At 40.3% G+C, this 12,056-nt stretch overlaps 1 protein-coding gene across 3 annotated transcripts in view; it reads left to right on the forward strand.

Moving 5' to 3' along the window:
• The window catches only part of asb2a.1 (ankyrin repeat and SOCS box containing 2a, tandem duplicate 1), a 43,992-nt gene that overhangs the window by 17,425 nt on the left and 14,511 nt on the right, over window positions 1–12,056 (forward strand). For all 3 annotated transcript variants that reach the window (XM_048537940.1, XM_048537942.1, XM_048537941.2), the window contains exons 5-7: window positions 7,820–7,975; window positions 8,690–8,935; window positions 11,066–11,237. In XM_048537940.1, coding sequence (XP_048393897.1) covers window positions 7,820–7,975; window positions 8,690–8,935; window positions 11,066–11,237 — 574 coding nt within the window. The remainder of the gene's footprint in view (window positions 1–7,819; window positions 7,976–8,689; window positions 8,936–11,065; window positions 11,238–12,056) is intronic.

The raw sequence follows: 12,056 nt of genomic DNA on the forward strand, positions 1-12,056 counted from the left end.
CTAGAAACCAATGTCCATTTCAAGCCCACCGACTCCCACAGCTACCTGGAATACACCTCCTCCCACCCACCTTCCAGCAACAATTCCATCCCCTATTCCCAATTCCTTCGCCTCCACCGCATCTGCTCCCAGGATGAGGCATTCCACTCCTGTATATCCCAGATGTCCTCGTTCTTCAAGGACCGCAACTTGCCCCACCCCACAGTGGTCGATAACGCCCTCGACCGTGTCTCCCGCATTTCCCGCGCCTCATCCCTCACATCCTGGCCCCGCAATAACCACCAAAAGAGAATCCCCCTAGTCCCCACATACCACCCCACCAACCTCCGGATACAACGCATCATCCTCTGACACTTCCGCCATCTACAATCCAAACCCACCACTAAAGCCATTTTTCCAACACCACCCTTGTCTGCCTTTTAGAGACTCCACTCTCTCCGCGACTCCCTTGTCCGCTCCACACTCCCCTCCAACCCCACCAAACCAGGCAGTTTTCCCTGCAACCACAGGAAGTGCTACACCTGCCCCCACACCTCCTCCCTCAGCCCCATCCCAGGCCCCAAGATAACTTCCCACATCAAGCAGATGTTCACCTCCACATCTGCCAATGTGGTATACTGCATCTGCTGTACCTGGTGTGGCTACCTCTACATTGGGGAAACCAAGTGGAGGCTTGGGGACTGCTTTGCAGAACACCTAGGCTCGGTTTGCAATAAGCAACTGCACCTTCTAGTCTCGAACCATTTCAACTCCCCCTCCCATTCCTTAGACGATATGTCCATCTGGGCCTCCTGCAGTGCCATAATGATGCCACCCGTAGGTTGCAGGAACAGCAACCCATATTCTTTTTGGGAATCCTGCAGCACAATGGTATCAATGTGTATTCCATCGGCTTCAAAATCTCCCCTCCCTCCACTGCATCCCAAAACCAGCCCATCTCATCCCCGCCTCCCTAACCTATTCTTCCTCTCACCTATCCCCTCCTCCCACCTCAAGCCGCACCTCCATTTCCTACCTACTAACCTCATCCTGGCCCCTTGACCTGTCTGTCCTCCCCGGACTGATCTACCCCCTCTCTACCTCCCCACCATACTCCCCTCTCTACCTATCTTCTCCTCTATCCATCTTCAGTCTGCCTCCCCCTCTCTCCCTATTTATTTCAGAACCCACTCCCCATCCCCCTTTTTTGATGAAGGGTCTAGGCCCGAAACGTCAGCTTTTGTGCTCCTAAGATGCTGCTTGGCCTGCTGTGTTCATCCAGCTCCACACTTTGTTTTCTCTAAAGTTTTAGTGAGACTACATTTGGAGTACAGTGAATAACTTTGTTCCTGTTATTTCAGGAAAGATGCCATTCATTGGAGGCAATTCATAGAAGGTTCATTATGATGATTCTTGGTATGGAGCGATTGTTTTATGAGCAAAGGATAAACAGTTTGGGACTCCACTGACTGGAGTTTAGAAGATTGAGAGCTGATTTCATAGAAACGTATAGGCTTGACAGTACAAATGCCGAGAGGATGTATCCTCTAATGGGAGAGTTTAGCACCAGAGGGTATAGTCTTAGAATCAAGGGGCTGCCATTTTAAGACTGAGATGAGGAGGAATTTCTTCTCCTTGGAGAATTGAGTGTTTGGAAGTCCTTGGCACAGCAAGCTGTGGAGACCGAGTCCTTTTGCATATTTGATACTGAGACAGATAGATTTTGATTAGTAGGGGAAAACACAGGAGGCCAAACATGAGAATTGTCTGATCAGCGTTGATCCAATCAAATGGTGGAGCAAGCTTGAGGGGCCAAATGGCCTACTCCTATTCCAATGGCCTTATGATTAACATTAGGGACAGAAACTTAGAAGACAAAATGTAAATTGTGTTAAAATTGATAAGCAATTTGCCCATCCATCCATCCACCCATCTTCAAAAACTTTAGTAAATAAACCTTTGTTTGACATTTTTTACCAACTTGTTTGTTTGTGGCCAGTAAGATTAACTGATAGTAGAGATAAATGATAGATGTCAGATTTGTGAGAAATACCAAAGGACACAGCTTATAGTAAGTCTGCCCTTGGCAAGAGATTTAAATGAGGTCATGGCTATGGATTGAAAGATATGGGATAGAGAAAAAAGAATAATTTTATATTTTGTAGAGTTGACAACCAGATTTGGTCAGTCAACAACAGTACATAGTAAAGATAAGAACATATTTGCAGAAAAGTTCATTGAAAAATGCACAAGGACTGGACTTAGACCATTGGCAAAATTTCTCACCAGTATTGGGGAGGAGTTCGCAGATGATGAATTTGGAGATATTGGCAAATCTAAACATAATAACATGAATATGGCAGCAGAAAGCTCATTTAGTAATGGGCTCTGTTAAAGGAACCATGCCATAATAGATGTGATAGTCTAGGCCCATGGGTTAGGAGCATACAGTACAAAGATGGAAGGAAAGAAAATATAGTGTCAGCTCAAATGGGGGTCTGGGAGCCAACATCCCCCTAGAAAGAGATCACAAACCATTGAAAAAAAACATATTAACAGGAAGGGAAGATCAAACAGTGGCAGTCTGAAAAGAAGCAGAATACCAGGTAGAGGCTGTATTTTAACAAGGTCAAGAATATCACCTGGAGCAGAAATTCATGTAATTGGTAATCTTACTAGCCACAAACTAGATGACAAGTTAGTAAGAAATGTCAAATAAAGAGAATTTCGAAGCTGGAGAGAATTTGAGGTGTATACACAGAGATGCTAGATAAGGGACAACCAGCCTTATCACGTAGGTGGATATGCACAGAAAATATTGTCCTGATAGGATTTATCAGTCTAAAGCAAGGTTGGTGGCACAGGATACTGATGAAAACCAGGGAGATGAAGATATCAGAACAGATGCACTGATGGAAGAAAATACAATTTTGAAATTTTCTCTGCTTTGTCAGCGGCAAATGCTTGTGGGTGTAGATCAGTTGATAGGAAAGCTGCATTTATACGAGGAGGTCACTTCAATGGGAAAATGCTCCTTCATCCACCAAAAGAAGCATCAAATGCAATGTGGTCATTTTGGAAGATAAATAAATTTGTATATTGCTTAAATTATGACTTTAAAGCTTGGTATTTCTCAGTAAATTCTGTTTATTTAAAATTATGCTGTCTTCAGTTAAAAACACACCCTGCCATGTTTTACTGGCATCTTGAGGAGCATCATTAAGACATCTTTTTGATGCACGTAGATTACTTTCGGGGGCTGGGAGCAGCGACTTTGAAGATGTTGGCATAGTGGACTTAAAGCCGAATTCAAAGTCAGAAGTCAGACTTTGGGGCTTTTAAGTACATTGGATTGGATATCGGGCAGAATGGATCAATCCTCATTTTGCATCAGCAATCTTACTTGGAAAATGTTAGCCCCATTGTTATTAGTCAAAGTAGGGCCTCACAAAGAGATGCTGCAGTTTCCAAAACTGAAAGGGAGGAATTGCAAAGTCTAATTGAACAGCTGAATTGTCTTGGCACCCAAAGAAAATGTCAGGCACTAATTATGAAGTATAGACTTCGGTATAACTGTGTAAAAACCCAAGGTGGAAGATGTTATTTGAACAAGTACAAAAAATTAAAAGTGGAGCATTGTGGTTTGAAATTTCCATCGTTGGGAGATGCCTGTAACATGGAAATTATAGTTTTGATGGTGCTTCTTATATAAATCTCTATCGTGGGTTCTCAAGTGCAGGAGAGTTTATAACTTTTCTTGTGGGAAAGGGAGGTAAATGTTGCCAAATGATCAAGAGACTAATATAAAGTACATTAGTGGCAGAAACTCTCAGTCTCAGTTCGTTGGTAGGTAAGGTGCTTTTCATAGTGAAAATATTGAGAGAAATTCTTAAAAGGCATTCAGCAGCGATACCCATTGAATACTACATCAAGAAGAAGTCTCAATGGGATAGTATGTATTCAAAATATGTGCACATAGAGAAAGACTGAGGATTGATATTACAGTTCTAAACAGAAGCTGGAGAAGTGAGACATCTCCAAATTGAAATAGATGGATAGCAATAGCCAGCTATCTGATTGTTTTACAAATAAAGGACCAAGCACTAAAAAACTGTTAGACATACTAAGAAAAGGACACTTGGAGCCTTAAGGAGTCTTAAGATTGATTTTAAAAGAATAAAAAGGGATTCTAATCAAATAATATGGTCTAAAAGGGTGACTGAGATTTAAAGGAACAAGGGAACAGATGGTGGATATATTAATTAAGGGTTCATGGGTGTAAATATGAGGAGCTACCAATCAGTGGGGTCTGGTTTTTATAGTATGTAGTTAACTGAAGTAAAGCACTCACAAAGAATTTGGATTTGGACTCTGTTCAAAAATACTTATCATTTAGTTTATAACACTGAAATGTGTTTGAACAGAATTTTTCCTTGAATTGCATTTGGAAAAATGTTTCTGCAGAATGTTAGTGATTGCCAAAAGTAGAAAATAACCCAGTAGGCTAACTATGAAAAACTGATGATACTAGCATCATAATATTTGGTATAGACAGGAATGAAAGAATGTGAAAGAAACATAGATTATGGATATGCAGTGTCAATGTCCAATGTAAACACTCAATGTCCCTAATTTGTTCCAGCTCGTATGTATTTTAATGGTTCATGTAAGAGTGCCAGACTGATACTATTGTGTTGTGGAATGATCTGATTTTGTTTATAACTATTTATGTATTTTATACAGTATACATGAGCTCATTTTAAAGATAATAATGATAAAGTCTTTTCATTGGACCTTGAGCAGTGTTGACGTTGAGATGAGGCCTATTGTAATGAGAAAGTAATTAGTTTATGAAGCACTGGAAAATTAGGTACAAACATCATGAAGTTTTGTTTGCTAAGTAAGCTAGGCTATTTGGTGGAATGATATATTTACATGCAACATTCTGCTTCCCAGGATGTTACTAATTATTATTCTTAGCTTTCTAAGAAGGCTGCCAAATACATTTAAATGAGTCTACAAATAAATAATGTCTGTAACTGATGGATTTGCCTCTATGTTGGCAGAGAAAATATGATTTGTAACCTTCCCAAACTCCCCACCCCCTCAAAAAAAATGCCCCCGGGAATATCAGAAGCTATTCCCATCGAGAAGTTGTTATCAAATAAAAGAAATGTGAGCAGATGTTGACTCTAAGAGATATCTGAGCTCAAAAGAGCAACATAGCTGTCCTCTTTAAAGTCAGCGAACCAATGGAAACATGAAGGAATAAGATTATAAATGGAAAATGAAAAGACACACATTCTGAAAATCTGGAGTAGAGTCCTAGTAGTAACAGAAACAGACCATTTGGCCCAACCAGTCCATGCCGACCATAATCTCAAACCAAGCAGAACACCTGCTCAGTTCGCAATAAACAACTGCACCTCCCAGTCGCGAACCATTTTAACTCCCCCTCCCATTCCTCAGACGACATGTCCATCATGGGCCTCCAGCAGTGCCACAATGATCCCACCTGAAGGTTGCAAGAACAGCAACTCATATTCCGCTTGGGAACCCTGCAGCCCAATGGTATCAATGTGGACTTCACCAGCTTCAAAATCTCCCCTTCCCCCACTGCATCCCAAAACCAGCCGAGTTCTTCCCCTCCCCCCACTGCATCACAAAACCAGCCCAGCTCACCCCATCCCCCCACTGCATCCCAAAACCAGCCCAGCCTGTCTCTGCTTCCTTAACCTGTTCTTCCTCTCACCCATCCCTTCCTCCCACCTCAAGCCGCACCTCCATTTCCTACCTACTACCTCATCCCGCCTCCTTGACCTGTCCGTCTTCCCTGGACTGACTTATCCCCTCCCTACCTCCCCACCTATACTCTCCCCTCCACCTATCATCTTTTCTCTCCATCTTTGGTCCGCCTTCCCCTCTCTCCCTATTTATTCCAGAACCCTCTCCCCATCCCCCTCTCTGATGAAGGGTCTAGGCCCGAAACGTCAGCTTTTGTGCTCCTGAGATGCTGCTGGGGCTGCTGTGTTCATCCAGCTTCACACTTTGTTATGTTAGTCCTACCTGCCTACGCTTGGCCCATATCCCTCCAAATGTTTCTTATTCAGGTGCTTTTCAAAATGTCTTTTAAACATTATAACTATACGCGTGTCCACCTGGCAAACTGTTTCAGACACTCACCATCCTCCGTGTGAAAAAAATTGCTCCTCTGGATCCTTTTGTATCTCTTGTCTCTCACCTTAAACTGTGCCCTCTAGTTTAAGACTCCCGTGCCATGGGGAAAATCTGTTGTCTATCTAACTTATCTTTGCCCCTCTTGATTTTATAGAGCTCTATAAGGTGACCCCTCAGTCTCCTACGCCCAAGGGAAATAAGTCCCAACCTACCCAGCCTCACCATATAACTCAAACCTCTCAGTCCAGGTAGCTATCTCATACCATTAAAATTTGTCCTACACCAATTAAAAGCTTCTAAAAAATAACAATAATGAATGTTGGAATGCATGGGTGGTTAATTATCATTCAGCAGAATGCATTTTGTGAGGCAAGTAAAGTAGATAAAGTTAAGATACAGAGCACCTGAAATTTAATTGAGTGTTGGGACAGGCTGAATGGACAACTCTTGTTCCAAAAGGTTAATTTTTCAGCTTTCAGAAGTTATTAGATTGGGGAAGCCTTTATGTTACAAAACAAAAGTTCAGGACAAGGAGAGGGTAAAACACTGCTTAAAGATTGCCATGAGGTTAGACCCATTAGTTTTGATGGTAGGAGTTTTAAACCTGTCAACTTTTAGACTAGGGAAAATTTGACTGAGACAAGGCTTAAAAATGCAGAAGTGCTAAAATTGCCCTTGGTGAGGGAGTGAGTGAAAAGAGAGATCTCCTCTAATCCAGGCAACCATTCAAACCTATCACAGCCTCAGAAAAAACATTAGCAAATCCAAAGTACTGGATGTTGACACTATATCACACAGACCCACTGAAAATAGCGTCTTGAATGTAAACACTAGAACTAGTATTTGAAGGAGAGTTCTCAAAACCTTTGAGAGATTACTGAAAATGAAGCTGTTGCCTCCACTTCTCATTCTCTCGAAAATAAACTGCCTGGTTCCCATGAAAGCTTGGACAGAGGAGAAGCACCAGGAAACTAAGAACTTTGCAACAACCGTGACATTCGCTAGTGCTAACTTCATCTAAGAAATCAGCTAACCAGCCTCAATCTCAGGTTTAAACTGAGTGCCTCACAGACAGCTAAAGGACTCTATATTCTATTAATTCCCTTCGTATTGATCACTAAATCCTTAACAGGTAATAGTTTCTTTCTTAAACCAAATAAAACCTAGTGACTACTTGTTGCCTACATTACATTAATTAACCATATTTAAGTTGGTTAGAGGTAAAGCCTCATTCTAAAAAGAATTCAAACTTTTGTTGTGACCAACCAGGGGAGACAAACCAAGGGGAGCTACTTCAACAATTTTCATTAGGCAGTAAGTAGCAAGATGAAAGCTAGCAGTTAATGAGGTTGAAAACCGAACAGATTTTGCAACACACAGTGAAGCTAGGATGACTTATACTATTAAAAATTGCCATCTCAATAAATGGTCAAGTGCTCTGAGCGAGTAATTGAAAAGGCAGAGGAATGAGGCAGACATGGCTGTAAAATAGAAGGGAAAACAAATAAAACAGTGTAAGAATGGAAGAAATAAGTAAGAAAGCATGGAATAGAAGGAATGTCTGAAGTTGCTGAAGTCAACACTCAGCCATACAATGACCAAGAAGAAAATTATATTGCTGTTTCTGAAATTTGAGTTGAAATATTTCTTTATTTTTTAATAGCTTATCCTGGAACTGTAGATTATCGGACACTAGCGGAAGAAACTCCTTTATACTTAGCAACATGCAAAGAACATTTGGAGTGCATGAAATATTTACTGGAAGCAAGAGCAGACTGTGACATCACTAGTAAGGCAAAAGAAACTGCGCTCTACAAAGGTAATAAAACTGAAGAAGTGGAACCGCTTGATCTTAGTTAAATGAATGTACCAAATCTAATACAGTCCTGCATATGAATTTGAGAAGACAGTGGTGTAATGTAATATCACTGGACTAATAACTCAGAGTTGCAGATAAAGTTCTGGAGCATTTGTTTAATCCCACCACAGCAGATTGTGAACTTTAAAATCAATAAAAATCTGGAATTAACATGTAGGCTCATGATGATGATGTAACTGTTGTTGATTGACATAAATACCCATCTTATTAACTAATGTCCTTTTACGGAACAAAATCTGTTGTTCTGCCTGGCCTGGCCTACGTGTGACTCCAGATCCACAGGAATATGTTTGACTCTTAACTTTCCGCTGAAATAACAAATTACTCAATTAGGTTAGAGATGAGCAATAAATGCTGGTCCAGCCATTGATGCATTATTTCATGAAATAATTTTAAAAATTGCATCTGTTAGGATGGTAAAAGCTTAATAATTATATGTATTGTGCTGGGAATATATATAACAAAACCATGTATTTTAATTTCACAATTTCCAATCTTAAAATCATCTTGCAATGTATAATTTTACAATGTGTGCAACTGGAGCAGATTATCAGAATTGTTCCACAACAATACAATCTGATTCTGAAGCACTAAACAAGAAATTCCTAATATCCTAAACATGTGCTTTACATTTCAAGTTATTTCTGTTAACAGCCTGTGAACGTAAAAATGTGGAAGCTGTTAAACTTCTGATACAATATAATGCTGATGTGAATCACCGCTGCAACCGTGGGTGGACTGCTCTTCATGAGGCTGCGGTACGAAGTGATCTGGACATCATTGAAGCTCTGTGCATGGCTGGTGCCAAGATTGAGGCATCAAATATTTATGGAATCACTCCACTATTTGTTGCAGCACAAAGTGGCCAACTGGAATCTCTGCGTTTTCTCACAAAGTGTGGTAAGTAGGATTGTTTCTTGATGGGAAGTTATTAAGAAGTTGCCCATCAACTTGTGTGAAAGGCAATGACTTATGAGCAGTTTTGACAAAGTAAATAAGGAGAATCCTTTTTCAGTGGTATAAAGTGCTGGTTACCAAACAGGCACAGATTTAAGATCCTTTGCAAAAGAACCCAATTCATGATGAGAATGTCCTTGTGAAATGATTTGTTATGATCTGGAATACACTGCCTGAAAGGGTGTGGGGAACAGATTCCAGTCATCTGCCAGTCTTTGGTACAGGATGAAAGTCTAACTTTCTGCCAGGAAAATCTATTCAGCATCCCTAATCTACTCATATAAGAGGTCTTGTGCACAGTGGTAACATCCCTACGTTTGGGCCCGCTATTCTGGGTTCAAGTCTCTCGTCAGGACTTGATGGCCTCAGAATGCGTGTCATAATGTGGCTGAACAGGTTAGTTAACAATCTGTAGTTCATTCTGATCTGCCTATGATAGGCTGTAAGAGAAGCTAGTTTCTTGGTCTGCCAGAACTGTTCGGAAGCTGCAGGGTGACAGCCTACTTATCTTAGGTCCCAACACAAGCAGGTTCTTGCAAATAGCATGTGTCATCCTCGTTCTGACAGACTATCACATACATGTATAAACACTCGCATATCCACTTGGGCACTGTAATATTCACATTGGCTAAGTGGGTTGGCCTTACTGCTTCCACACTACGTTCAGCAAGATAATCTGCAGGTGGACACTGTTCAACCTGACCCCTTCCCATACCACCATTTTCTGGCTGCACCATCCAAACCGCCTTGTCAGGTCTATTTAGATCACACTCAGTCTCCTCTGCTGTTAGTTTCTTCAGTGAGGGCTTGAATGGGTGAAACAGTGAAATTTTAACTTGGCAACATGTGCTGTTGTCCTCTGTGTCAATGTCCAGTCCTAGTTCTGCACAAAATGAAATTAAAAGTATTGCAAAACAGTGCATCCAGATTATTGAAAAGCAAAATATAAGTTTTGTCCGCTTCAGTCAGCTGCTGTAGAACATTGGCAAAGCTGTTTTCAAAAGCTACCACAGAAATCTTAAGCAGGCTGTCTGAATACACATGTTTAACACAAGTTTTATGACAGCTTGGCCATTGAACTTTTCCCTATAAGGCCACCTCACCATACATTGCAATCTCCTAAGTTTTCCTCTAATGTGTATCCTGCAGTTGGTCTCTCCTTTGCTGCCTCCTATCTATGAATGTTTCAGAGCCAACTTCATTGACATTTCATGCTCTTTTTCTTATGGCTTTGGATCCTTTACCTCCAATTGAAAGCATTTTCAAAGTGGTCACCAAGTTTCTGATGAGACATCAATGCCCCTCCATTCAAAGGGTTCATTAGTTGCTCAATGCCAAATCCTTTCAAAAGCTGCACCTGAAATTTGCCTCCCTCCTGTCCAGCATCCCTGTGATATATGGGAATTGTCTTCCAGTAATGTCAGTGATATTTAAAGAAAATAATCTCTGCCTTTTATGTCCCAGCTTTGGACGAATCTTTGAGACAACTGACTTTATGGATTTTCACACCCTGCTTATGCTGCTCCAAGTTATGCAAACAGTCATCAATGGTTGCTTCTTTTCTCTTAATACACCAACGTCCATGGATGTGTTTTGCCTGACGATACAGTGTGCTAAACTTATTGTCACACTGCATGCAGATGAATTTATGTTACTGTCACTGTGCATTTAATTAAGGTGTATAAGGTGGAGTTGACCTAGGATGCAATGATATACATTATGCAACCTTAAAGAAGCATTTAGGTCCCAATGGTTTCAGCAATTTAATTTGAATTTATTAATTATGACTCAGAATCACTTTGTTAAAGAAGTGACTACTCTAAAAGAGTGAGTGTTTATAGTTCTAGAAAATGGGTATTTTGAAATAGCCTTTGCTTGATGTTCTGAGCGTCAAAAGAACAGAAGAAAAATTGTAAAATAAATAGCATTTTAACAAACAGCTAACATTTATGTTTTCCAAGTGCGCATGTATTTAACAAGTTATTTGACAAATTACCTTATTAGTTGAATAAAATCACTCATCTTTCTGATAATAGCTGTATGTTATGGTCTGCTGTTCATTATAATTCTTAGGTGCAAATATCAATACACAGGCCAATGATAGTGCCTCAGCATTGTATGAAGCCAGCAAGAATGAGCATGAAGATGTTGTGGCTTTTCTTCTTTCACAAAATGCTGATGCAAACAAAGGAAGTAAGGACGGTTGGCTGCCCCTTCACATTGCTGCTGCAAGGGGAAATATGGCGTAAGTTGTAAGGCACGCAACTTCCTGTGTTTAAAATATTGTGCACATTTCAATGGGCTAGGGTTCAGTCTCTGAGCTTTATTTTCAACCTTAGTATTCAAAAGAAAATCACAGCTGAGAGCTCCCTGATTGGGTTCCAGTGGATCTGCTTTAGAGACTTCACAGATTTCTAAATATATTCGCCAGTAGTAACAAAAATTAGAATCATCCACTTAAGTACTTCAAAATGCTGTATGTACCCATTGAGAGCTACTGACTTAAAAAAGAGAGGCATTTATAGAATATATTACATCATTATGACTATTTGATGGTTCCAGCTAAACTTCCATAAAGATTTTATACATTAATAATAGGTTGCATAAATCAGGATTAGAAATGTCCATGATGATTATTTTTCCAGATTTTTTTCAAATGATGACCACCAGGTGATGATCAACATTAAACACTTACACATACTGCTGCGTACATTATGTACTATTGGCTGCACTTATGACCATATAAGTTGTAGATAGCTTGTACACTACCATGAAATCTTCTTGGTGCTAATCCAAAACTGACAAGTCCTCACCTAACTTCTTTATCTAGCTATAACAAGCTGAGTTAGAAGTGTTTATGTTGGAGGCATTGTTCTCAAGCCATAGACTAGACGAAATCATAAGGAAGTGCTACTCCTACTCCAATTGCTTGGAATCACTGGTAATGAAAGTAATGTTGCTGCATGCTTTTTTAATCACATAAAGTAACACGTTTGAATTTGTGCTCACAAATGAAATGATATCACTCAGCATTCAAGAGGGCATTGGATCATTCTTTGGACAG

This window comes from Stegostoma tigrinum, chromosome 10 (genome assembly GCF_030684315.1).
Source record: "Stegostoma tigrinum isolate sSteTig4 chromosome 10, sSteTig4.hap1, whole genome shotgun sequence".
Lineage (NCBI taxonomy): Eukaryota > Metazoa > Chordata > Chondrichthyes > Orectolobiformes > Stegostomatidae > Stegostoma > Stegostoma tigrinum.